Source organism: Copadichromis virginalis, linkage group LG16, assembly GCF_057382275.1.
Source record: "Copadichromis virginalis isolate Kocher_CV1m ecotype Utaka linkage group LG16, C_Virginalis_male_GT1.1, whole genome shotgun sequence".
NCBI lineage: Eukaryota > Metazoa > Chordata > Actinopteri > Cichliformes > Cichlidae > Copadichromis > Copadichromis virginalis.
The window spans coordinates 34,785,985-34,812,761 of NC_140633.1; the positions used below are offsets into that span (position 1 = coordinate 34,785,985).

Consider the following 26,777-nt stretch of genomic DNA (forward strand, 5'->3'; position numbering starts at 1 on the left):
TTTGGCTTTGTCATCTCTTCCTGAAGTACACAAAACATATTGGCAGACGAGGGTGATGAGGAAGAAACAGTAGAGGAAAGACTCACAGAGATTTTTCATTAACAGGTTCTATGCAGTCAGGAGGGTTTCATGATCCCAGCAAAACTCAGTAACACAAAGCACTGCCACCATCACATCTCATGATGTTTTAACATTTATTTACGCTCACAGTCAACTGTTTTCTGCAACAATGCCTGCATCCCCTACTGCAGCACATAGCCGAGGTTATTGATACCAATCCTACCATTATGTTTTCTAGGCTGAAGTCCAGCAGCTTGTGTGGTAAAGAGTTAATTTATTAGAAGAACTGTGTGTCAAGTGTACAAAAAAAAAAAAGCCTTGTGTTGTGGCTTGGTGGCTTAGTGGGAGTGTCACTTTTGGGGGAAAAAAGTGCACTTGGAAACAAACATAACAAAGCTTCACAACTGGTTAATCCAGTGTGATCCATCTTGATATTTGTTCAGAGTCGGAGGCGTGACAACATGCTAAGAAAGCAGGTTTCACTGCATCTTCTTCAACGCTGTAAAAATATAATATCAGTGCCAAACGAGGTTTCAGGTTAACCTTTGTTTGTTACCTGAAAGGACGGACCAAGTATATTTGGAGGTATTTATAACAATGGGCAAAATCCTCTAAAAGCCAAGTTGGTGAATTCAAAAATAATTTTTGTGTAATAATTAATCAGCTGAAAAAAGCCAAAGATAAAAACCCACTCTGATGATGGTTATCAACTTTATATATCAAGTTTCTGCCTCAGGATCTGTGCACGCTTCTTGGTGTATGCTCTGTGTTCCATTAGAGGTATTTAACACCTGTACTGATGTATTTTCTGATGATCTGAGTAGGTGGTGATTTCATACCTGCTGATCTCTAATCTGGAAACTAACCTGAAGCCCAAACCAGGTAACAGGAATTCAGCTTATCCAGGAAACGTCAGGGTAACCCCGGGCTTTATGTACAGAGGTGGTTCACTTCTTACCAGGCTCCTGAATCAATTCTCCTAAAATAGCATTACTGTTTCTGAAAGATGCTTCAGACCTCTGCGAGGAGATTAGGAGCGTCAAGTGTGTGTTTCTCTGATGAGCATAAAATATAAGATTTTTCGCTACAATTTGAATCATTTTAGCATTTATATATGATCCTGAAACTGGACATCCAATCTGTGCCAACCTCCAACCTCTAATTTGCATGCTTGAATTCTGAAGTTTAAACATAATGTTTACTGTCAAACCCTTAAACAGCACCAAGTCTGCAGCTGAGAGAACATCCGGCTCCATTTTATCACCTCAGTGATAAAATAATTAACTGGAATTAAAATGTTTATTTTAATGTGCAAATAATGAGATGAATAGTTTGCTTTACTCACCTGAGAATATTTAGCATTTCACTGTCATATTTTTATGGTCTTTCTACATTTTTAATTACCATTTCATCATCGTCATCTGACAATGTGTCTGACTGGAGATGGTGACACGCATAGGGATCATAATCATATGATCATGTCAGCACATGGGAAAAACCTAAATTAACTTAGTGAGGTGATAACCACTTTAATTCCAACTGCCAATGTTAGGATTGAACTTATGAATGCAACACCTTTAAAACAGTATTGACTTGAGTATGTAGCCCTGCAAACGAAACAAACAACTATTATAAAAGATAAATTATAAAAAAACTTTCTCTGAAGTTCCTGTTTCTAAGGCTGTACAGATATGATATAACATATATAATCACACCTGTTTTGCATGAGAAAAATGCAGGAACAAACAGCCCTGTCAATCACACTGTTCACTCACAAAGTACTTAAGCATGAAATCGAAGTGCATTTGTGTGTTACTCTGACCCGTGTGCTCTTACATCAACATGTAATTCTGGTTTTGTCAGTATGTGCATGGTCAGTTGCAGACTATAACATTATATTTGACCTTTAAATAGGCGTTCAGCATACTTCAGGTTGAGGTGTGGCTTTACATATAAAAAGTGGCAGGTGACAGGTGAGTCAGTGGATCAAATTGCCAGCACGCAGTAAGTTCAACACTTAATCTCTGCTGATGATCGTAAATGTGTATGTTCAGATATAGTATGAATATGTTGTGTTTTATTTTCTAAACAGGTTTCACTGAACTTACAGTGTGTGAGGTTTAAAGTTTGGAAATGGCTGATAAGGGAAAAGGTAAATATCACAGCTCCCATCATTTGTCTTTTTTTTTTAATATTTCCTATATACCCCCAGAAAAGTCAGTCTATCTACCTCAAATTATAGGAGGACCATCTTCAAGGGGGCAAGGAAAAGGCTGTGGTGGACAAGGTGGTGGCAGTGACTTTAGCTGCAGTACTGGCCTTGGCGGAAAAGGTGGTGACAGCAGCCATGAGTTTGGCTGCACTATTAGCCTTGCCGATTGTGGATTTGGCAGAGAAGGTGTTGGTAGCGGTGGACAAGGTGTTGGCAGCGGTGGACAAGGTGTTGGCAGCGGTGGACAAGGTGTTGGCAGTGGTGGAAATAAAAAGAAATGTGAGCATGAGTATAAGCGCACACACAAGCACATCAGATGCCACAAGAAGGGAAGGATGGTTACGGGGTGAGACTGAATATTACTAATGTGCAGATTTTATCCAAAACAGGAAATATTCAGTATTCAGGTGCAAGTGAAGTGTGACATGTTTGTATAATACATCCTGAAAAAGATCACTGAAATACTGTTATTCATAAGATGTTTTCAAAAGGTTATTCAGCAGGTAGCAGGACAGCAAATGCACACTTTAAGCCAATTTTAAGGATATTTTGAGGTCAAAGGTGAAAAATAAACCCCTCATCCTAACCACTGAGCCAAAAAGAGTTAAAAAACTGAATTTAGAATCAGTGTGAGGAATTCACCAGGTATCATCTGTCTCTTCTCCAGGACTTCAGCAGCTCCTGCAGCAGTGACTCTGACTAGATGAACATTTCTGGAGGGACCTGCATGGAAACATTAGTATCTAATCCTTTACTTAAAAATCGTTTGACAAATATAAGAAAAAATAAGTTAAATATAAATAATGTGTAAAACAGAAGGCTGATTCACATATTTAAAAAAGCTGCGCCTTAAAGCAAAGCCTGCTTCAGTGTCACTTTTGCTTTTAATTGGAACATAATTTTAAAAAAATAACTATATGTTTTAGAACTAAAGTCACCATAAAGACACCTGGAAAGTGTTTACTGAGATCATTTGTCAGAAGCAGGTATATTTTTGAAAATGTGCCAATAAAATTCTGAAATAATAAATATGTAAACTGATTAATCTTCTCTGGTCTGTGTCATTTTTTTGTGCCAAAGTCCTTCTACAGAGCCAAACTTTTTTTGGCCATGAAAAGAATACAGGTTTGAGACAGTTTTACATCAGCGCACCAGGAAACTATCTCTATGTTTTACATATAGTCTATGCAACAACACTGGACATAGCAATAATAACACATCACAAACACAAAGACCATGATTTATTAGTAGTGACACGGTAGTTATTTGTTAAGTATTTTATGAAATCTGTGTGTATCGATGTGTCCATGCTATTTTTTAGTTTTATGGACATAAACCTGTTTACACAGTCACCAGTGTGGACTTTGCACCGTTATAGAGAAAAAAATACACAGGAAGTTGATGAGTAGTTTATAGTAATTACACTGTGGTGTGGCTTTCTTATGTTTTTATATTTTTGTATACATTGTCTATTTATCCATTCGCTTCCGCTTATCCTTTTTGAGGGTCGCGGAGCGGGTGGAGGCTGTCAGCTGTGGTACGGCGAAAGGCAGGGTATTTTGACCTGTTTAAAATCATTCAAATAAACTTTTTGTCTTATTCACAGTGAATCTTTCCTTTTAGTTAAACTATTCTCTCATATTAACAGGTAACGGGTGAGCAGAGCCATCATTGATGGTGATACAGAAGCCTGTAGCAGGAATACTGACGGGGGCTCCTGAATACTCAGTACCCATCTTATCTTAAAAACCTCATAGTACTGTATCATTCCATTAGAGCACTTCACCCTCAGACTATGGGCTTACTTGTGTGTAACTCATGACTCTAATAAGACAACCTAAAAGTATCGACTAGGTGCCAGGTTTGAGAGGATTAGAATCCGGTTGTTCAGTGATGACACGACGAATCCTACTTCCGGGCCTAAAGTATTCTGCGTTTAATATGGCTTTTGTGTTGTTAACATGTTTAATGTTATGTATTTTCTTCTATTTGATCTCAAAAAGCTCCTAAAACAGTCAGTGATCACTGTTGACCTCCCTCGGCTTTTATTACCGCTAATCATTTATTTAAGCTCAGTTTTTAAAACCTTAGGATGTAACTACAGCCCAGCCCATGCAGGAGTATATGAATGACTAACCTCGTATTGTGGATGGATTATCTCAGTTGTTCTCCTGGCTGAAGTTTGGTCCTTTTACAGCATCCTGCCATGCGATTACATTTGTTCCTGACCACCAAGAACACTCACGTTAACTTTTATCGAGTGGAAAAAAAGTTAGCTTGTTTATATTATGCTAACATAGCTGTGTCGCTAGCGGTCACGTAGCACATCATTATATACCAGCTAGCCCAACTTCAGTAACCCTACAAACGTCACTGCTTTTTAGTTTTCTGTCTTCATTCATTCTTCGACTCTGAGAGAGGGGCTGGAGTACTGCAGGAAAGTTCAGAGACCTGATGGATCTTGGGAAGGGTGAGGCCAAAATTAGAGATTTATTACTGGATCTCCTTGGTAGATTTTATATATGAGAGCACCCAAATCCAGAACATTAGAGACAAATTTGTAAAAAACACAAACAAAAAAACGAAATAATAACATAGACATGAAGTTTGTCAGGTTTAGTAAAATCAGCTAAGCTCAAGTCATTTATGTGGTTCTTCAAAACCACAAAGGAATTAGATCACCTGAGATTTATTTATTCGGTGTAACCGTGCATTGAACTGAGAAATTACACTTTGGAAGAGAAAAAGTTTCAGTGCTATTGTTACAGAAAAAAATAAAAACACATCAAGTAATGACCAAGTACACTGAAAGACAACAATTTTATTTAAACAGCGCCAAATCACAACAACACCTCAAGGTGCTTTATATTGTAAGGTAGACCCTGCAATAATACATACAGAGAAAAACCCTACAATCGTATGAGCCCCTATGAGAAAGCACTTTGGCGACAGTAGGAAGGAAGAACTCCCTTTTAACAGGAAGAAACCTCTGGCAGAACCAGGCTTAAGGAGGGGCGTGCATCTACAGTGACCAGTTGAGGTGAGAGAAGGAAGACAGGATAAAAGACATGCTGTGGAAAAGAGCCAGAGATTAATAGCAAGTATGATTCAATGTAGAGAGGTCTACTAACACATATTGAGTAAGGCAACTGAAGAAGAAACATTCATTGCATCATGGGAATCCCCCAGCAGCCTACACCTATTGCAGCATAACCAACGGAGGATTCAGGGTCACCTGATCCAGCCCTAACTATATGATTTAGCAAAAAAGGAAACCTTTAAGCCTAATCTTAGAAGTAGAGATGGTGCATGTCTCCCGAATCCAAACTGGAAGCTGGTTCCATAGAAAAGGGGCCTAAAATGTTACTAATGTAACTCTTTATTCTCCTGGACAGACGGATGCCACAGACTTTCCTAATATTCCTAAGACAAGATGATGAACAACTAACATGAATCAGTAGCATGCAGGTGCAAGTGCATTAAAGTGCATTTGTAAAAAAATGCAGCAGGCTAATCCTTATTGAAATGTGAAAGAAAAACTATTACACCAACTTTCAAAGCTGATCAGGTGACAGAACGGTGCAGCTAATGCTTGTGAACAACAGGTGAAACCGATGAGTAGAACATGAAGTTAAAACAGACAAAGGCAGGAAGTAAAATGATATAAAGGTGTGCAAGGAAAGCCCCAACTATACTGTGAAGATGACTTTTACATTCCTGTCTCATTGCTTAGTTCCTGGGGAGTCTGCTTCACGTATGGGATGTGGTTTGGCCTGGAAGCTTTTGCTTGCATGGGTCACGTGTACGAGAATGGGTAAGATGTAATCACTGACTTTTATACACATTCTCCTACGTTTAAACCGCCCATTGTTCTCCAAAACTTGCTGAACAGCAATGACCTTCTGTGACCTCTAGCCTACATATTTCTTTTTGTATCACATTCTTTGTGAGCAGACATGTGTGCGAAGAGGTGCAGAAAGCCTGTCAGTTCCTGCTGGACCGGCAGATGCCAGAGGGAGGGTGGGGGGAGGACTTTGAGTCATGTGAGCAGCGTCGCTACATCCAGAGTGGCTCCGCTCAGATACACAACACCTGCTGGGCTCTGTTAGGGCTGATGGCTGTCAGGTAACAAAGAGCAACTCACCTTTGGGCTACTGACCAATCAGAAAGAGTCAGAATAAAGATGTGATGTGAGCATTGTGTTAATCGGGTTGTTTAGTTTATGTAATGCATGTTGTGTGTCTGCATAACCAGGCATCCTGACAGGAAGTCCATTGAGAGGGGAGTACAGATGCTGATTGACAAGCAGTTGCCCAACGGAGACTGGCCACAGGTGACTCTCTGCCTTTAAAGGGACAGCGCACCCTAAAAATCAAACACAAATGTCTTCACTCTGTAAAGAGACTTAGCTGCTTAGTTTTTCAAAAGCATTGTTTTAGTGCTATTGGCCCAACACAGCGAGTGCCATCTATATGACGACGTTACTACAGCAGATATTTCCAAAACTGGACATGTGTCCCTTTAATCCCTGCATTGATGACCATGTGAAATACAACAGGATTGTTAATGTGTTGTTTTTCTTCTTCCTTTTCAGGAGAATATTGCAGGTGTGTTCAATAAAAGCTGTGCCATCAGCTACACCTCATACAGAAACGTCTTCCCGATCTGGACCCTCGGCCGCTTCTCACGACTTTATCCCACCAGTGGGCTGGCCGGGAAGGTCAAGCTCTGAACAGACTGCATGCCAAAAACATCAATGTCTCCAACAAAAAATAGAAAAACAACATTTACTGGAACACATAATCTCTGTTTTTAAGTCACACCTGAAATGACTCAATGAACATGCACCATTGATGTGTTTCAGCTGCGAACACGTTTCATTCTTTGAATTACTTCCTGTCCACACAGCCAGAGCTCCTCCTTAAAATCCTTTCTCAGTCTGATCTTAAACATTCATGTACACAAAACAGACTCCTGTCGATGTCGCCTTACATCCCCTTTTACTTGTAGTTTACTCTTTATTTGATCTTAATAATTAAAAAAGAAATACAGAGTTTGGCTTTGTCATCTCTTCCTGAAGTACACAAAACATATTGGCAGACGAGGGTGATGAGGAAGAAACAGTAGAGGAAAGACTCACAGAGATTTTTCATTAACAGGTTCTATGCAGTCAGGAGGGTTTCATGATCCCAGCAAAACTCAGTAACACAAAGCACTGCCACCATCACATCTCATGATGTTTTAACATTTATTTACGCTCACAGTCAACTGTTTTCTGCAACAATGCCTGCATCCCCTACTGCAGCACATAGCCGAGGTTATTGATACCAATCCTACCATTATGTTTTCTAGGCTGAAGTCCAGCAGCTTGTGTGGTAAAGAGTTAATTTATTAGAAGAACTGTGTGTCAAGTGTACAAAAAAAAAAAAGCCTTGTGTTGTGGCTTGGTGGCTTAGTGGGAGTGTCACTTTTGGGGGAAAAAAGTGCACTTGGAAACAAACATAACAAAGCTTCACAACTGGTTAATCCAGTGTGATCCATCTTGATATTTGTTCAGAGTCGGAGGCGTGACAACATGCTAAGAAAGCAGGTTTCACTGCATCTTCTTCAACGCTGTAAAAATATAATATCAGTGCCAAACGAGGTTTCAGGTTAACCTTTGTTTGTTACCTGAAAGGACGGACCAAGTATATTTGGAGGTATTTATAACAATGGGCAAAATCCTCTAAAAGCCAAGTTGGTGAATTCAAAAATAATTTTTGTGTAATAATTAATCAGCTGAAAAAAGCCAAAGATAAAAACCCACTCTGATGATGGTTATCAACTTTATATATCAAGTTTCTGCCTCAGGATCTGTGCACGCTTCTTGGTGTATGCTCTGTGTTCCATTAGAGGTATTTAACACCTGTACTGATGTATTTTCTGATGATCTGAGTAGGTGGTGATTTCATACCTGCTGATCTCTAATCTGGAAACTAACCTGAAGCCCAAACCAGGTAACAGGAATTCAGCTTATCCAGGAAACGTCAGGGTAACCCCGGGCTTTATGTACAGAGGTGGTTCACTTCTTACCAGGCTCCTGAATCAATTCTCCTAAAATAGCATTACTGTTTCTGAAAGATGCTTCAGACCTCTGCGAGGAGATTAGGAGCGTCAAGTGTGTGTTTCTCTGATGAGCATAAAATATAAGATTTTTCGCTACAATTTGAATCATTTTAGCATTTATATATGATCCTGAAACTGGACATCCAATCTGTGCCAACCTCCAACCTCTAATTTGCATGCTTGAATTCTGAAGTTTAAACATAATGTTTACTGTCAAACCCTTAAACAGCACCAAGTCTGCAGCTGAGAGAACATCCGGCTCCATTTTATCACCTCAGTGATAAAATAATTAACTGGAATTAAAATGTTTATTTTAATGTGCAAATAATGAGATGAATAGTTTGCTTTACTCACCTGAGAATATTTAGCATTTCACTGTCATATTTTTATGGTCTTTCTACATTTTTAATTACCATTTCATCATCGTCATCTGACAATGTGTCTGACTGGAGATGGTGACACGCATAGGGATCATAATCATATGATCATGTCAGCACATGGGAAAAACCTAAATTAACTTAGTGAGGTGATAACCACTTTAATTCCAACTGCCAATGTTAGGATTGAACTTATGAATGCAACACCTTTAAAACAGTATTGACTTGAGTATGTAGCCCTGCAAACGAAACAAACAACTATTATAAAAGATAAATTATAAAAAAACTTTCTCTGAAGTTCCTGTTTCTAAGGCTGTACAGATATGATATAACATATATAATCACACCTGTTTTGCATGAGAAAAATGCAGGAACAAACAGCCCTGTCAATCACACTGTTCACTCACAAAGTACTTAAGCATGAAATCGAAGTGCATTTGTGTGTTACTCTGACCCGTGTGCTCTTACATCAACATGTAATTCTGGTTTTGTCAGTATGTGCATGGTCAGTTGCAGACTATAACATTATATTTGACCTTTAAATAGGCGTTCAGCATACTTCAGGTTGAGGTGTGGCTTTACATATAAAAAGTGGCAGGTGACAGGTGAGTCAGTGGATCAAATTGCCAGCACGCAGTAAGTTCAACACTTAATCTCTGCTGATGATCGTAAATGTGTATGTTCAGATATAGTATGAATATGTTGTGTTTTATTTTCTAAACAGGTTTCACTGAACTTACAGTGTGTGAGGTTTAAAGTTTGGAAATGGCTGATAAGGGAAAAGGTAAATATCACAGCTCCCATCATTTGTCTTTTTTTTTTAATATTTCCTATATACCCCCAGAAAAGTCAGTCTATCTACCTCAAATTATAGGAGGACCATCTTCAAGGGGGCAAGGAAAAGGCTGTGGTGGACAAGGTGGTGGCAGTGACTTTAGCTGCAGTACTGGCCTTGGCGGAAAAGGTGGTGACAGCAGCCATGAGTTTGGCTGCACTATTAGCCTTGCCGATTGTGGATTTGGCAGAGAAGGTGTTGGTAGCGGTGGACAAGGTGTTGGCAGCGGTGGACAAGGTGTTGGCAGCGGTGGACAAGGTGTTGGCAGTGGTGGAAATAAAAAGAAATGTGAGCATGAGTATAAGCGCACACACAAGCACATCAGATGCCACAAGAAGGGAAGGATGGTTACGGGGTGAGACTGAATATTACTAATGTGCAGATTTTATCCAAAACAGGAAATATTCAGTATTCAGGTGCAAGTGAAGTGTGACATGTTTGTATAATACATCCTGAAAAAGATCACTGAAATACTGTTATTCATAAGATGTTTTCAAAAGGTTATTCAGCAGGTAGCAGGACAGCAAATGCACACTTTAAGCCAATTTTAAGGATATTTTGAGGTCAAAGGTGAAAAATAAACCCCTCATCCTAACCACTGAGCCAAAAAGAGTTAAAAAACTGAATTTAGAATCAGTGTGAGGAATTCACCAGGTATCATCTGTCTCTTCTCCAGGACTTCAGCAGCTCCTGCAGCAGTGACTCTGACTAGATGAACATTTCTGGAGGGACCTGCATGGAAACATTAGTATCTAATCCTTTACTTAAAAATCGTTTGACAAATATAAGAAAAAATAAGTTAAATATAAATAATGTGTAAAACAGAAGGCTGATTCACATATTTAAAAAAGCTGCGCCTTAAAGCAAAGCCTGCTTCAGTGTCACTTTTGCTTTTAATTGGAACATAATTTTAAAAAAATAACTATATGTTTTAGAACTAAAGTCACCATAAAGACACCTGGAAAGTGTTTACTGAGATCATTTGTCAGAAGCAGGTATATTTTTGAAAATGTGCCAATAAAATTCTGAAATAATAAATATGTAAACTGATTAATCTTCTCTGGTCTGTGTCATTTTTTTGTGCCAAAGTCCTTCTACAGAGCCAAACTTTTTTTGGCCATGAAAAGAATACAGGTTTGAGACAGTTTTACATCAGCGCACCAGGAAACTATCTCTATGTTTTACATATAGTCTATGCAACAACACTGGACATAGCAATAATAACACATCACAAACACAAAGACCATGATTTATTAGTAGTGACACGGTAGTTATTTGTTAAGTATTTTATGAAATCTGTGTGTATCGATGTGTCCATGCTATTTTTTAGTTTTATGGACATAAACCTGTTTACACAGTCACCAGTGTGGACTTTGCACCGTTATAGAGAAAAAAATACACAGGAAGTTGATGAGTAGTTTATAGTAATTACACTGTGGTGTGGCTTTCTTATGTTTTTATATTTTTGTATACATTGTCTATTTATCCATTCGCTTCCGCTTATCCTTTTTGAGGGTCGCGGAGCGGGTGGAGGCTGTCAGCTGTGGTACGGCGAAAGGCAGGGTATTTTGACCTGTTTAAAATCATTCAAATAAACTTTTTGTCTTATTCACAGTGAATCTTTCCTTTTAGTTAAACTATTCTCTCATATTAACAGGTAACGGGTGAGCAGAGCCATCATTGATGGTGATACAGAAGCCTGTAGCAGGAATACTGACGGGGGCTCCTGAATACTCAGTACCCATCTTATCTTAAAAACCTCATAGTACTGTATCATTCCATTAGAGCACTTCACCCTCAGACTATGGGCTTACTTGTGTGTAACTCATGACTCTAATAAGACAACCTAAAAGTATCGACTAGGTGCCAGGTTTGAGAGGATTAGAATCCGGTTGTTCAGTGATGACACGACGAATCCTACTTCCGGGCCTAAAGTATTCTGCGTTTAATATGGCTTTTGTGTTGTTAACATGTTTAATGTTATGTATTTTCTTCTATTTGATCTCAAAAAGCTCCTAAAACAGTCAGTGATCACTGTTGACCTCCCTCGGCTTTTATTACCGCTAATCATTTATTTAAGCTCAGTTTTTAAAACCTTAGGATGTAACTACAGCCCAGCCCATGCAGGAGTATATGAATGACTAACCTCGTATTGTGGATGGATTATCTCAGTTGTTCTCCTGGCTGAAGTTTGGTCCTTTTACAGCATCCTGCCATGCGATTACATTTGTTCCTGACCACCAAGAACACTCACGTTAACTTTTATCGAGTGGAAAAAAAGTTAGCTTGTTTATATTATGCTAACATAGCTGTGTCGCTAGCGGTCACGTAGCACATCATTATATACCAGCTAGCCCAACTTCAGTAACCCTACAAACGTCACTGCTTTTTAGTTTTCTGTCTTCATTCATTCTTCGACTCTGAGAGAGGGGCTGGAGTACTGCAGGAAAGTTCAGAGACCTGATGGATCTTGGGAAGGGTGAGGCCAAAATTAGAGATTTATTACTGGATCTCCTTGGTAGATTTTATATATGAGAGCACCCAAATCCAGAACATTAGAGACAAATTTGTAAAAAACACAAACAAAAAAACGAAATAATAACATAGACATGAAGTTTGTCAGGTTTAGTAAAATCAGCTAAGCTCAAGTCATTTATGTGGTTCTTCAAAACCACAAAGGAATTAGATCACCTGAGATTTATTTATTCGGTGTAACCGTGCATTGAACTGAGAAATTACACTTTGGAAGAGAAAAAGTTTCAGTGCTATTGTTACAGAAAAAAATAAAAACACATCAAGTAATGACCAAGTACACTGAAAGACAACAATTTTATTTAAACAGCGCCAAATCACAACAACACCTCAAGGTGCTTTATATTGTAAGGTAGACCCTGCAATAATACATACAGAGAAAAACCCTACAATCGTATGAGCCCCTATGAGAAAGCACTTTGGCGACAGTAGGAAGGAAGAACTCCCTTTTAACAGGAAGAAACCTCTGGCAGAACCAGGCTTAAGGAGGGGCGTGCATCTACAGTGACCAGTTGAGGTGAGAGAAGGAAGACAGGATAAAAGACATGCTGTGGAAAAGAGCCAGAGATTAATAGCAAGTATGATTCAATGTAGAGAGGTCTACTAACACATATTGAGTAAGGCAACTGAAGAAGAAACATTCATTGCATCATGGGAATCCCCCAGCAGCCTACACCTATTGCAGCATAACCAACGGAGGATTCAGGGTCACCTGATCCAGCCCTAACTATATGATTTAGCAAAAAAGGAAACCTTTAAGCCTAATCTTAGAAGTAGAGATGGTGCATGTCTCCCGAATCCAAACTGGAAGCTGGTTCCATAGAAAAGGGGCCTAAAATGTTACTAATGTAACTCTTTATTCTCCTGGACAGACGGATGCCACAGACTTTCCTAATATTCCTAAGACAAGATGATGAACAACTAACATGAATCAGTAGCATGCAGGTGCAAGTGCATTAAAGTGCATTTGTAAAAAAATGCAGCAGGCTAATCCTTATTGAAATGTGAAAGAAAAACTATTACACCAACTTTCAAAGCTGATCAGGTGACAGAACGGTGCAGCTAATGCTTGTGAACAACAGGTGAAACCGATGAGTAGAACATGAAGTTAAAACAGACAAAGGCAGGAAGTAAAATGATATAAAGGTGTGCAAGGAAAGCCCCAACTATACTGTGAAGATGACTTTTACATTCCTGTCTCATTGCTTAGTTCCTGGGGAGTCTGCTTCACGTATGGGATGTGGTTTGGCCTGGAAGCTTTTGCTTGCATGGGTCACGTGTACGAGAATGGGTAAGATGTAATCACTGACTTTTATACACATTCTCCTACGTTTAAACCGCCCATTGTTCTCCAAAACTTGCTGAACAGCAATGACCTTCTGTGACCTCTAGCCTACATATTTCTTTTTGTATCACATTCTTTGTGAGCAGACATGTGTGCGAAGAGGTGCAGAAAGCCTGTCAGTTCCTGCTGGACCGGCAGATGCCAGAGGGAGGGTGGGGGGAGGACTTTGAGTCATGTGAGCAGCGTCGCTACATCCAGAGTGGCTCCGCTCAGATACACAACACCTGCTGGGCTCTGTTAGGGCTGATGGCTGTCAGGTAACAAAGAGCAACTCACCTTTGGGCTACTGACCAATCAGAAAGAGTCAGAATAAAGATGTGATGTGAGCATTGTGTTAATCGGGTTGTTTAGTTTATGTAATGCATGTTGTGTGTCTGCATAACCAGGCATCCTGACAGGAAGTCCATTGAGAGGGGAGTACAGATGCTGATTGACAAGCAGTTGCCCAACGGAGACTGGCCACAGGTGACTCTCTGCCTTTAAAGGGACAGCGCACCCTAAAAATCAAACACAAATGTCTTCACTCTGTAAAGAGACTTAGCTGCTTAGTTTTTCAAAAGCATTGTTTTAGTGCTATTGGCCCAACACAGCGAGTGCCATCTATATGACGACGTTACTACAGCAGATATTTCCAAAACTGGACATGTGTCCCTTTAATCCCTGCATTGATGACCATGTGAAATACAACAGGATTGTTAATGTGTTGTTTTTCTTCTTCCTTTTCAGGAGAATATTGCAGGTGTGTTCAATAAAAGCTGTGCCATCAGCTACACCTCATACAGAAACGTCTTCCCGATCTGGACCCTCGGCCGCTTCTCACGACTTTATCCCACCAGTGGGCTGGCCGGGAAGGTCAAGCTCTGAACAGACTGCATGCCAAAAACATCAATGTCTCCAACAAAAAATAGAAAAACAACATTTACTGGAACACATAATCTCTGTTTTTAAGTCACACCTGAAATGACTCAATGAACATGCACCATTGATGTGTTTCAGCTGCGAACACGTTTCATTCTTTGAATTACTTCCTGTCCACACAGCCAGAGCTCCTCCTTAAAATCCTTTCTCAGTCTGATCTTAAACATTCATGTACACAAAACAGACTCCTGTCGATGTCGCCTTACATCCCCTTTTACTTGTAGTTTACTCTTTATTTGATCTTAATAATTAAAAAAGAAATACAAAGTTTGGCTTTGTCATCTCTTCCTGAAGTACACAAAACATATTGGCAGACGAGGGTGATGAGGAAGAAACAGTAGAGGAAAGACTCACAGAGATTTTTCATTAACAGGTTCTATGCAGTCAGGAGGGTTTCATGATCCCAGCAAAACTCAGTAACACAAAGCACTGCCACCATCACATCTCATGATGTTTTAACATTTATTTACGCTCACAGTCAACTGTTTTCTGCAACAATGCCTGCATCCCCTACTGCAGCACATAGCCGAGGTTATTGATACCAATCCTACCATTATGTTTTCTAGGCTGAAGTCCAGCAGCTTGTGTGGTAAAGAGTTAATTTATTAGAAGAACTGTGTGTCAAGTGTACAAAAAAAAAAAGCCTTGTGTTGTGGCTTGGTGGCTTAGTGGGAGTGTCACTTTTGGGGGGAAAAAAGTGCACTTGGAAACAAACATAACAAAGCTTCACAACTGGTTAATCCAGTGTGATCCATCTTGATATTTGTTCAGAGTCGGAGGCGTGACAACATGCTAAGAAAGCAGGTTTCACTGCATCTTCTTCAACTCTGTAAAAATATAATATCAGTGCCAAACGAGGTTTCAGGTTAACCTTTGTTTGTTACCTGAAAGGACGGACCAAGTGTATTTGGAGGTATTTATAACAATGGGCAAAATCCTCTAAAAGCCAAGTTGGTGAATTCAAAAATAATTTTTGTGTAATAATTAATCAGCTGAAAAAAGCCAAAGATAAAAACCCACTCTGATGATGGTTATCAACTTTATATATCAAGTTTCTGCCTCAGGATCTGTGCACGCTTCTTGGTGTATGCTCTGTGTTCCATTAGAGGTATTTAACACCTGTACTGATGTATTTTCTGATGATCTGAGTAGGTGGTGATTTCATACCTGCTGATCTCTAATCTGGAAACTAACCTGAAGCCCAAACCAGGTAACAGGAATTCAGCTTATCCAGGAAACGTCAGGGTAACCCCGGGCTTTATGTACAGAGGTGGTTCACTTCTTACCAGGCTCCTGAATCAATTCTCCTAAAATAGCATTACTGTTTCTGAAAGATGCTTCAGACCTCTGCGAGGAGAGTAGGAGCGTCAAGTGTGTGTTTCTCTGATGGGCATAAAATATAAGATTTTTCGCTAAAATTTGAATCATTTTAGCATTTATATACGATCCTGAAACTGGACATCCAATCTGTGCCAACCTCCAACCTCTAATTTGCATGCTTGAATTCTGAAGTTTAAACATAATGTTTACTGTCAAACCCTTAAACAGCACCAAGTCTGCAGCTGAGAGAACATCCGGCTCCATTTTATCACCTCAGTGGTAAAATAATTAACTGGAATTAAAATGTTTATTTTAATGTGCAAATAATGAGATGAATAGTTTGCTTTACTCACCTGAGAATATTTAGCATTTCACTGTCATATTTTTATGGTCTTTCTACATTTTTAATTACCATTTCATCATCGTCATCTGACAATGTGTCTGACTGGAGATGGTGACACGCATAGGGATCATAATCATATGATCATGTCAGCACATGGGAAAAACCTAAATTAACTTAGTGAGGTGATAACCACTTTAATTCCAACTGCCAATGTTAGGATTGAACTTATGAATGCAACACCTTTAAAACAGTATTGACTTGAGTATGTAGCCCTGCAAACGAAACAAACAACTATTATAAAAGATAAATTATAAAAAAACTTTCTCTGAAGTTCCTGTTTCTAAGGCTGTACAGATATGATATAACATATATAATCACACCTGTTTTGCATGAGAAAAATGCAGGAACAAACAGCCCTGTCAATCACACTGTTCACTCACAAAGTACTTAAGCATGAAATCGAAGTGCATTTGTGTGTTACTCTGACCCGTGTGCTCTTACATCAACATGTAATTCTGGTTTTGTCAGTATGTGCATGGTCAGTTGCAGACTATAACATTATATTTGACCTTTAAATAGGCGTTCAGCATACTTCAGGTTGAGGTGTGGCTTTACATATAAAAAGTGGCAGGTGACAGGTGAGTCAGTGGATCAAATTGCCAGCACGCAGTAAGTTCAACACTTAATCTCTGCTGATGATCGTAAATGTGTATGTTCAGATATAGTATGAATATGTTGTGTTTTATTTTCTAAACAGGTTTCACTGAACTTACAGTGTGTGAGGTTTAAAGTTTGGAAATGGCTGATAAGGGAAAAGGTAAATATCACAGCTCCCATCATTTGTCTTTTTTTTTTAATATTTCCTATATACCCCCAGAAAAGTCAGTCTATCTACCTCAAATTATAGGAGGACCATCTTCAAGGGGGCAAGGAAAAGGCTGTGGTGGACAAGGTGGTGGCAGTGACTTTAGCTGCAGTACTGGCCTTGGCGGAAAAGGTGGTGACAGCAGCCATGAGTTTGGCTGCACTATTAGCCTTGCCGATTGTGGATTTGGCAGAGAAGGTGTTGGTAGCGGTGGACAAGGTGTTGGCAGCGGTGGACAAGGTGTTGGCAGCGGTGGACAAGGTGTTGGCAGTGGTGGAAATAAAAAGAAATGTGAGCATGAGTATAAGCGCACACACAAGCACATCAGATGCCACAAGAAGGGAAGGATGGTTACGGGGTGAGACTGAATATTACTAATGTGCAGATTTTATCCAAAACAGGAAATATTCAGTATTCAGGTGCAAGTGAAGTGTGACATGTTTGTATAATACATCCTGAAAAAGATCACTGAAATACTGTTATTCATAAGATGTTTTCAAAAGGTTATTCAGCAGGTAGCAGGACAGCAAATGCACACTTTAAGCCAATTTTAAGGATATTTTGAGGTCAAAGGTGAAAAATAAACCCCTCATCCTAACCACTGAGCCAAAAAGAGTTAAAAAACTGAATTTAGAATCAGTGTGAGGAATTCACCAGGTATCATCTGTCTCTTCTCCAGGACTTCAGCAGCTCCTGCAGCAGTGACTCTGACTAGATGAACATTTCTGGAGGGACCTGCATGGAAACATTAGTATCTAATCCTTTACTTAAAAATCGTTTGACAAATATAAGAAAAAATAAGTTAAATATAAATAATGTGTAAAACAGAAGGCTGATTCACATATTTAAAAAAGCTGCGCCTTAAAGCAAAGCCTGCTTCAGTGTCACTTTTGCTTTTAATTGGAACATAATTTTAAAAAAATAACTATATGTTTTAGAACTAAAGTCACCATAAAGACACCTGGAAAGTGTTTACTGAGATCATTTGTCAGAAGCAGGTATATTTTTGAAAATGTGCCAATAAAATTCTGAAATAATAAATATGTAAACTGATTAATCTTCTCTGGTCTGTGTCATTTTTTTGTGCCAAAGTCCTTCTACAGAGCCAAACTTTTTTTGGCCATGAAAAGAATACAGGTTTGAGACAGTTTTACATCAGCGCACCAGGAAACTATCTCTATGTTTTACATATAGTCTATGCAACAACACTGGACATAGCAATAATAACACATCACAAACACAAAGACCATGATTTATTAGTAGTGACACGGTAGTTATTTGTTAAGTATTTTATGAAATCTGTGTGTATCGATGTGTCCATGCTATTTTTTAGTTTTATGGACATAAACCTGTTTACACAGTCACCAGTGTGGACTTTGCACCGTTATAGAGAAAAAAATACACAGGAAGTTGATGAGTAGTTTATAGTAATTACACTGTGGTGTGGCTTTCTTATGTTTTTATATTTTTGTATACATTGTCTATTTATCCATTCGCTTCCGCTTATCCTTTTTGAGGGTCGCGGAGCGGGTGGAGGCTGTCAGCTGTGGTACGGCGAAAGGCAGGGTATTTTGACCTGTTTAAAATCATTCAAATAAACTTTTTGTCTTATTCACAGTGAATCTTTCCTTTTAGTTAAACTATTCTCTCATATTAACAGGTAACGGGTGAGCAGAGCCATCATTGATGGTGATACAGAAGCCTGTAGCAGGAATACTGACGGGGGCTCCTGAATACTCAGTACCCATCTTATCTTAAAAACCTCATAGTACTGTATCATTCCATTAGAGCACTTCACCCTCAGACTATGGGCTTACTTGTGTGTAACTCATGACTCTAATAAGACAACCTAAAAGTATCGACTAGGTGCCAGGTTTGAGAGGATTAGAATCCGGTTGTTCAGTGATGACACGACGAATCCTACTTCCGGGCCTAAAGTATTCTGCGTTTAATATGGCTTTTGTGTTGTTAACATGTTTAATGTTATGTATTTTCTTCTATTTGATCTCAAAAAGCTCCTAAAACAGTCAGTGATCACTGTTGACCTCCCTCGGCTTTTATTACCGCTAATCATTTATTTAAGCTCAGTTTTTAAAACCTTAGGATGTAACTACAGCCCAGCCCATGCAGGAGTATATGAATGACTAACCTCGTATTGTGGATGGATTATCTCAGTTGTTCTCCTGGCTGAAGTTTGGTCCTTTTACAGCATCCTGCCATGCGATTACATTTGTTCCTGACCACCAAGAACACTCACGTTAACTTTTATCGAGTGGAAAAAAAGTTAGCTTGTTTATATTATGCTAACATAGCTGTGTCGCTAGCGGTCACGTAGCACATCATTATATACCAGCTAGCCCAACTTCAGTAACCCTACAAACGTCACTGCTTTTTAGTTTTCTGTCTTCATTCATTCTTCGACTCTGAGAGAGGGGCTGGAGTACTGCAGGAAAGTTCAGAGACCTGATGGATCTTGGGAAGGGTGAGGCCAAAATTAGAGATTTATTACTGGATCTCCTTGGTAGATTTTATATATGAGAGCACCCAAATCCAGAACATTAGAGACAAATTTGTAAAAAACACAAACAAAAAAACGAAATAATAACATAGACATGAAGTTTGTCAGGTTTAGTAAAATCAGCTAAGCTCAAGTCATTTATGTGGTTCTTCAAAACCACAAAGGAATTAGATCACCTGAGATTTATTTATTCGGTGTAACCGTGCATTGAACTGAGAAATTACACTTTGGAAGAGAAAAAGTTTCAGTGCTATTGTTACAGAAAAAAATAAAAACACATCAAGTAATGACCAAGTACACTGAAAGACAACAATTTTATTTAAACAGCGCCAAATCACAACAACACCTCAAGGTGCTTTATATTGTAAGGTAGACCCTGCAATAATACATACAGAGAAAAACCCTACAATCGTATGAGCCCCTATGAGAAAGCACTTTGGCGACAGTAGGAAGGAAGAACTCCCTTTTAACAGGAAGAAACCTCTGGCAGAACCAGGCTTAAGGAGGGGCGTGCATCTACAGTGACCAGTTGAGGTGAGAGAAGGAAGACAGGATAAAAGACATGCTGTGGAAAAGAGCCAGAGATTAATAGCAAGTATGATTCAATGTAGAGAGGTCTACTAACACATATTGAGTAAGGCAACTGAAGAAGAAACATTCATTGCATCATGGGAATCCCCCAGCAGCCTACACCTATTGCAGCATAACCAACGGAGGATTCAGGGTCACCTGATCCAGCCCTAACTATATGATTTAGCAAAAAAGGAAACCTTTAAGCCTAATCTTAGAAGTAGAGATGGTGCATGTCTCCCGAATCCAAACTGGAAGCTGGTTCCATAGAAAAGGGGCCTAAAATGTTACTAATGTAACTCTTTATTCTCCTGGACAGACGGATGCCACAGACTTTCCTAATATTCCTAAGACAAGATGATGAACAACTAACATGAATCAGTAGCATGCAGGTGCAAGTGCATTAAAGTGCATTTGTAAAAAAATGCAGCAGGCTAATCCTTATTGAAATGTGAAAGAAAAACTATTACACCAACTTTCAAAGCTGATCAGGTGACAGAACGGTGCAGCTAATGCTTGTGAACAACAGGTGAAACCGATGAGTAGAACATGAAGTTAAAACAGACAAAGGCAGGAAGTAAAATGATATAAAGGTGTGCAAGGAAAGCCCCAACTATACTGTGAAGATGACTTTTACATTCCTGTCTCATTGCTTAGTTCCTGGGGAGTCTGCTTCACGTATGGGATGTGGTTTGGCCTGGAAGCTTTTGCTTGCATGGGTCACGTGTACGAGAATGGGTAAGATGTAATCACTGACTTTTATACACATTCTCCTACGTTTAAACCGCCCATTGTTCTCCAAAACTTGCTGAACAGCAATGACCTTCTGTGACCTCTAGCCTACATATTTCTTTTTGTATCACATTCTTTGTGAGCAGACATGTGTGCGAAGAGGTGCAGAAAGCCTGTCAGTTCCTGCTGGACCGGCAGATGCCAGAGGGAGGGTGGGGGGAGGACTTTGAGTCATGTGAGCAGCGTCGCTACATCCAGAGTGGCTCCGCTCAGATACACAACACCTGCTGGGCTCTGTTAGGGCTGATGGCTGTCAGGTAACAAAGAGCAACTCACCTTTGGGCTACTGACCAATCAGAAAGAGTCAGAATAAAGATGTGATGTGAGCATTGTGTTAATCGGGTTGTTTAGTTTATGTAATGCATGTTGTGTGTCTGCATAACCAGGCATCCTGACAGGAAGTCCATTGAGAGGGGAGTACAGATGCTGATTGACAAGCAGTTGCCCAACGGAGACTGGCCACAGGTGACTCTCTGCCTTTAAAGGGACAGCGCACCCTAAAAATCAAACACAAATGTCTTCACTCTGTAAAGAGACTTAGCTGCTTAGTTTTTCAAAAGCATTGTTTTAGTGCTATTGGCCCAACACAGCGAGTGCCATCTATATGACGACGTTACTACAGCAGATATTTCCAAAACTGGACATGTGTCCCTTTAATCCCTGCATTGATGACCATGTGAAATACAACAGGATTGTTAATGTGTTGTTTTTCTTCTTCCTTTTCAGGAGAATATTGCAGGTGTGTTCAATAAAAGCTGTGCCATCAGCTACACCTCATACAGAAACGTCTTCCCGATCTGGACCCTCGGCCGCTTCTCACGACTTTATCCCACCAGTGGGCTGGCCGGGAAGGTCAAGCTCTGAACAGACTGCATGCCAAAAACATCAATGTCTCCAACAAAAAATAGAAAAACAACATTTACTGGAACACATAATCTCTGTTTTTAAGTCACACCTGAAATGACTCAATGAACATGCACCATTGATGTGTTTCAGCTGCGAACACGTTTCATTCTTTGAATTACTTCCTGTCCACACAGCCAGAGCTCCTCCTTAAAATCCTTTCTCAGTCTGATCTTAAACATTCATGTACACAAAACAGACTCCTGTCGATGTCGCCTTACATCCCCTTTTACTTGTAGTTTACTCTTTATTTGATCTTAATAATTAAAAAAGAAATACAAAGTTTGGCTTTGTCATCTCTTCCTGAAGTACACAAAACATATTGGCAGACGAGGGTGATGAGGAAGAAACAGTAGAGGAAAGACTCACAGAGATTTTTCATTAACAGGTTCTATGCAGTCAGGAGGGTTTCATGATCCCAGCAAAACTCAGTAACACAAAGCACTGCCACCATCACATCTCATGATGTTTTAACATTTATTTACGCTCACAGTCAACTGTTTTCTGCAACAATGCCTGCATCCCCTACTGCAGCACATAGCCGAGGTTATTGATACCAATCCTACCATTATGTTTTCTAGGCTGAAGTCCAGCAGCTTGTGTGGTAAAGAGTTAATTTATTAGAAGAACTGTGTGTCAAGTGTACAAAAAAAAAAAGCCTTGTGTTGTGGCTTGGTGGCTTAGTGGGAGTGTCACTTTTGGGGGGAAAAAAGTGCACTTGGAAACAAACATAACAAAGCTTCACAACTGGTTAATCCAGTGTGATCCATCTTGATATTTGTTCAGAGTCGGAGGCGTGACAACATGCTAAGAAAGCAGGTTTCACTGCATCTTCTTCAACTCTGTAAAAATATAATATCAGTGCCAAACGAGGTTTCAGGTTAACCTTTGTTTGTTACCTGAAAGGACGGACCAAGTGTATTTGGAGGTATTTATAACAATGGGCAAAATCCTCTAAAAGCCAAGTTGGTGAATTCAAAAATAATTTTTGTGTAATAATTAATCAGCTGAAAAAAGCCAAAGATAAAAACCCACTCTGATGATGGTTATCAACTTTATATATCAAGTTTCTGCCTCAGGATCTGTGCACGCTTCTTGGTGTATGCTCTGTGTTCCATTAGAGGTATTTAACACCTGTACTGATGTATTTTCTGATGATCTGAGTAGGTGGTGATTTCATACCTGCTGATCTCTAATCTGGAAACTAACCTGAAGCCCAAACCAGGTAACAGGAATTCAGCTTATCCAGGAAACGTCAGGGTAACCCCGGGCTTTATGTACAGAGGTGGTTCACTTCTTACCAGGCTCCTGAATCAATTCTCCTAAAATAGCATTACTGTTTCTGAAAGATGCTTCAGACCTCTGCGAGGAGAGTAGGAGCGTCAAGTGTGTGTTTCTCTGATGGGCATAAAATATAAGATTTTTCGCTAAAATTTGAATCATTTTAGCATTTATATACGATCCTGAAACTGGACATCCAATCTGTGCCAACCTCCAACCTCTAATTTGCATGCTTGAATTCTGAAGTTTAAACATAATGTTTACTGTCAAACCCTTAAACAGCACCAAGTCTGCAGCTGAGAGAACATCCGGCTCCATTTTATCACCTCAGTGGTAAAATAATTAACTGGAATTAAAATGTTTATTTTAATGTGCAAATAATGAGATGAATAGTTTGCTTTACTCACCTGAGAATATTTAGCATTTCACTGTCATATTTTTATGGTCTTTCTACATTTTTAATTACCATTTCATCATCGTCATCTGACAATGTGTCTGACTGGAGATGGTGACACGCATAGGGATCATAATCATATGATCATGTCAGCACATGGGAAAAACCTAAATTAACTTAGTGAGGTGATAACCACTTTAATTCCAACTGCCAATGTTAGGATTGAACTTATGAATGCAACACCTTTAAAACAGTATTGACTTGAGTATGTAGCCCTGCAAACGAAACAAACAACTATTATAAAAGATAAATTATAAAAAAACTTTCTCTGAAGTTCCTGTTTCTAAGGCTGTACAGATATGATATAACATATATAATCACACCTGTTTTGCATGAGAAAAATGCAGGAACAAACAGCCCTGTCAATCACACTGTTCACTCACAAAGTACTTAAGCATGAAATCGAAGTGCATTTGTGTGTTACTCTGACCCGTGTGCTCTTACATCAACATGTAATTCTGGTTTTGTCAGTATGTGCATGGTCAGTTGCAGACTATAACATTATATTTGACCTTTAAATAGGCGTTCAGCATACTTCAGGTTGAGGTGTGGCTTTACATATAAAAAGTGGCAGGTGACAGGTGAGTCAGTGGATCAAATTGCCAGCACGCAGTAAGTTCAACACTTAATCTCTGCTGATGATCGTAAATGTGTATGTTCAGATATAGTATGAATATGTTGTGTTTTATTTTCTAAACAGGTTTCACTGAACTTACAGTGTGTGAGGTTTAAAGTTTGGAAATGGCTGATAAGGGAAAAGGTAAATATCACAGCTCCCATCATTTGTCTTTTTTTTTTAATATTTCCTATATACCCCCAGAAAAGTCAGTCTATCTACCTCAAATTATAGGAGGACCATCTTCAAGGGGGCAAGGAAAAGGCTGTGGTGGACAAGGTGGTGGCAGTGACTTTAGCTGCAGTACTGGCCTTGGCGGAAAAGGTGGTGACAGCAGCCATGAGTTTGGCTGCACTATTAGCCTTGCCGATTGTGGATTTGGCAGAGAAGGTGTTGGTAGCGGTGGACAAGGTGTTGGCAGCGGTGGACAAGGTGTTGGCAGCGGTGGACAAGGTGTTGGCAGTGGTGGAAATAAAAAGAAATGTGAGCATGAGTATAAGCGCACACACAAGCACATCAGATGCCACAAGAAGGGAAGGATGGTTACGGGGTGAGACTGAATATTACTAATGTGCAGATTTTATCCAAAACAGGAAATATTCAGTATTCAGGTGCAAGTGAAGTGTGACATGTTTGTATAATACATCCTGAAAAAGATCACTGAAATACTGTTATTCATAAGATGTTTTCAAAAGGTTATTCAGCAGGTAGCAGGACAGCAAATGCACACTTTAAGCCAATTTTAAGGATATTTTGAGGTCAAAGGTGAAAAATAAACCCCTCATCCTAACCACTGAGCCAAAAAGAGTTAAAAAACTGAATTTAGAATCAGTGTGAGGAATTCACCAGGTATCATCTGTCTCTTCTCCAGGACTTCAGCAGCTCCTGCAGCAGTGACTCTGACTAGATGAACATTTCTGGAGGGACCTGCATGGAAACATTAGTATCTAATCCTTTACTTAAAAATCGTTTGACAAATATAAGAAAAAATAAGTTAAATATAAATAATGTGTAAAACAGAAGGCTGATTCACATATTTAAAAAAGCTGCGCCTTAAAGCAAAGCCTGCTTCAGTGTCACTTTTGCTTTTAATTGGAACATAATTTTAAAAAAATAACTATATGTTTTAGAACTAAAGTCACCATAAAGACACCTGGAAAGTGTTTACTGAGATCATTTGTCAGAAGCAGGTATATTTTTGAAAATGTGCCAATAAAATTCTGAAATAATAAATATGTAAACTGATTAATCTTCTCTGGTCTGTGTCATTTTTTTGTGCCAAAGTCCTTCTACAGAGCCAAACTTTTTTTGGCCATGAAAAGAATACAGGTTTGAGACAGTTTTACATCAGCGCACCAGGAAACTATCTCTATGTTTTACATATAGTCTATGCAACAACACTGGACATAGCAATAATAACACATCACAAACACAAAGACCATGATTTATTAGTAGTGACACGGTAGTTATTTGTTAAGTATTTTATGAAATCTGTGTGTATCGATGTGTCCATGCTATTTTTTAGTTTTATGGACATAAACCTGTTTACACAGTCACCAGTGTGGACTTTGCACCGTTATAGAGAAAAAAATACACAGGAAGTTGATGAGTAGTTTATAGTAATTACACTGTGGTGTGGCTTTCTTATGTTTTTATATTTTTGTATACATTGTCTATTTATCCATTCGCTTCCGCTTATCCTTTTTGAGGGTCGCGGAGCGGGTGGAGGCTGTCAGCTGTGGTACGGCGAAAGGCAGGGTATTTTGACCTGTTTAAAATCATTCAAATAAACTTTTTGTCTTATTCACAGTGAATCTTTCCTTTTAGTTAAACTATTCTCTCATATTAACAGGTAACGGGTGAGCAGAGCCATCATTGATGGTGATACAGAAGCCTGTAGCAGGAATACTGACGGGGGCTCCTGAATACTCAGTACCCATCTTATCTTAAAAACCTCATAGTACTGTATCATTCCATTAGAGCACTTCACCCTCAGACTATGGGCTTACTTGTGTGTAACTCATGACTCTAATAAGACAACCTAAAAGTATCGACTAGGTGCCAGGTTTGAGAGGATTAGAATCCGGTTGTTCAGTGATGACACGACGAATCCTACTTCCGGGCCTAAAGTATTCTGCGTTTAATATGGCTTTTGTGTTGTTAACATGTTTAATGTTATGTATTTTCTTCTATTTGATCTCAAAAAGCTCCTAAAACAGTCAGTGATCACTGTTGACCTCCCTCGGCTTTTATTACCGCTAATCATTTATTTAAGCTCAGTTTTTAAAACCTTAGGATGTAACTACAGCCCAGCCCATGCAGGAGTATATGAATGACTAACCTCGTATTGTGGATGGATTATCTCAGTTGTTCTCCTGGCTGAAGTTTGGTCCTTTTACAGCATCCTGCCATGCGATTACATTTGTTCCTGACCACCAAGAACACTCACGTTAACTTTTATCGAGTGGAAAAAAAGTTAGCTTGTTTATATTATGCTAACATAGCTGTGTCGCTAGCGGTCACGTAGCACATCATTATCAGAGCGTTCTCACTCCCGAGGCGTAACATGTCGACGTTTTGTCACGTCCCGCGGCGTTCCTGAGGAACGCGAAAGGAGACCTTCGGCGTTCTTATGGTACGCGGCGGGTTATTGCTGGAATCCAGTGCAATGACGCTCCCGCGGTAGTAGACGTTCCAGCCCTGTATTCCAGCCCTAAACCTAACCTTATCC

General features: G+C 39.4%; 3 protein-coding genes and 4 long non-coding RNA genes across 7 annotated transcripts; all 7 read left to right on the forward strand.

Moving 5' to 3' along the window:
* The first annotated feature begins 2,002 nt into the window (after positions 1-2,002).
* LOC146691238 (uncharacterized) lies at positions 2,003-3,313 on the forward strand. Its single transcript, XR_014915775.1, has 4 exons — positions 2,003-2,064; positions 2,153-2,212; positions 2,303-2,551; positions 2,940-3,313. It is a non-coding gene; the product is annotated as an uncharacterized LOC146691238 (long non-coding RNA).
* Positions 3,314-4,685: 1,372 nt separating this feature from the next.
* Positions 4,686-7,326, forward strand: LOC146691239 (lanosterol synthase-like). The gene is made up of 5 exons (XM_085435356.1): positions 4,686-4,742; positions 6,006-6,086; positions 6,227-6,397; positions 6,527-6,605; positions 6,867-7,326. Exons 2-5 carry the CDS (start codon positions 6,034-6,036, stop codon positions 7,002-7,004), a joined length of 441 nt encoding a protein of 146 aa, XP_085291482.1. The 5' UTR covers positions 4,686-4,742; positions 6,006-6,033; the 3' UTR covers positions 7,005-7,326.
* A 2,002-nt stretch (positions 7,327-9,328) lies between these two features.
* On the forward strand, positions 9,329-10,639 carry LOC146691240 (uncharacterized). The gene is made up of 4 exons (XR_014915776.1): positions 9,329-9,390; positions 9,479-9,538; positions 9,629-9,877; positions 10,266-10,639. It is a non-coding gene; the product is annotated as an uncharacterized LOC146691240 (long non-coding RNA).
* A 1,372-nt stretch (positions 10,640-12,011) lies between these two features.
* LOC146691241 (lanosterol synthase-like) lies at positions 12,012-14,642 on the forward strand. The gene is made up of 5 exons (XM_085435357.1): positions 12,012-12,068; positions 13,332-13,412; positions 13,553-13,723; positions 13,853-13,931; positions 14,193-14,642. Exons 2-5 carry the CDS (start codon positions 13,360-13,362, stop codon positions 14,328-14,330), a joined length of 441 nt encoding a protein of 146 aa, XP_085291483.1. The 5' UTR covers positions 12,012-12,068; positions 13,332-13,359; the 3' UTR covers positions 14,331-14,642.
* Positions 14,643-16,654: 2,012 nt separating this feature from the next.
* LOC146691242 (uncharacterized) lies at positions 16,655-17,965 on the forward strand. The gene is made up of 4 exons (XR_014915777.1): positions 16,655-16,716; positions 16,805-16,864; positions 16,955-17,203; positions 17,592-17,965. It is a non-coding gene; the product is annotated as an uncharacterized LOC146691242 (long non-coding RNA).
* A 1,372-nt stretch (positions 17,966-19,337) lies between these two features.
* LOC146691243 (lanosterol synthase-like) lies at positions 19,338-21,970 on the forward strand. The gene is made up of 5 exons (XM_085435359.1): positions 19,338-19,394; positions 20,658-20,738; positions 20,879-21,049; positions 21,179-21,257; positions 21,519-21,970. Exons 2-5 carry the CDS (start codon positions 20,686-20,688, stop codon positions 21,654-21,656), a joined length of 441 nt encoding a protein of 146 aa, XP_085291485.1. The 5' UTR covers positions 19,338-19,394; positions 20,658-20,685; the 3' UTR covers positions 21,657-21,970.
* Positions 21,971-23,980: 2,010 nt separating this feature from the next.
* LOC146691244 (uncharacterized) lies at positions 23,981-25,291 on the forward strand. Its single transcript, XR_014915778.1, has 4 exons — positions 23,981-24,042; positions 24,131-24,190; positions 24,281-24,529; positions 24,918-25,291. It is a non-coding gene; the product is annotated as an uncharacterized LOC146691244 (long non-coding RNA).
* The last annotated feature ends 1,486 nt before the right edge of the window (positions 25,292-26,777 follow it).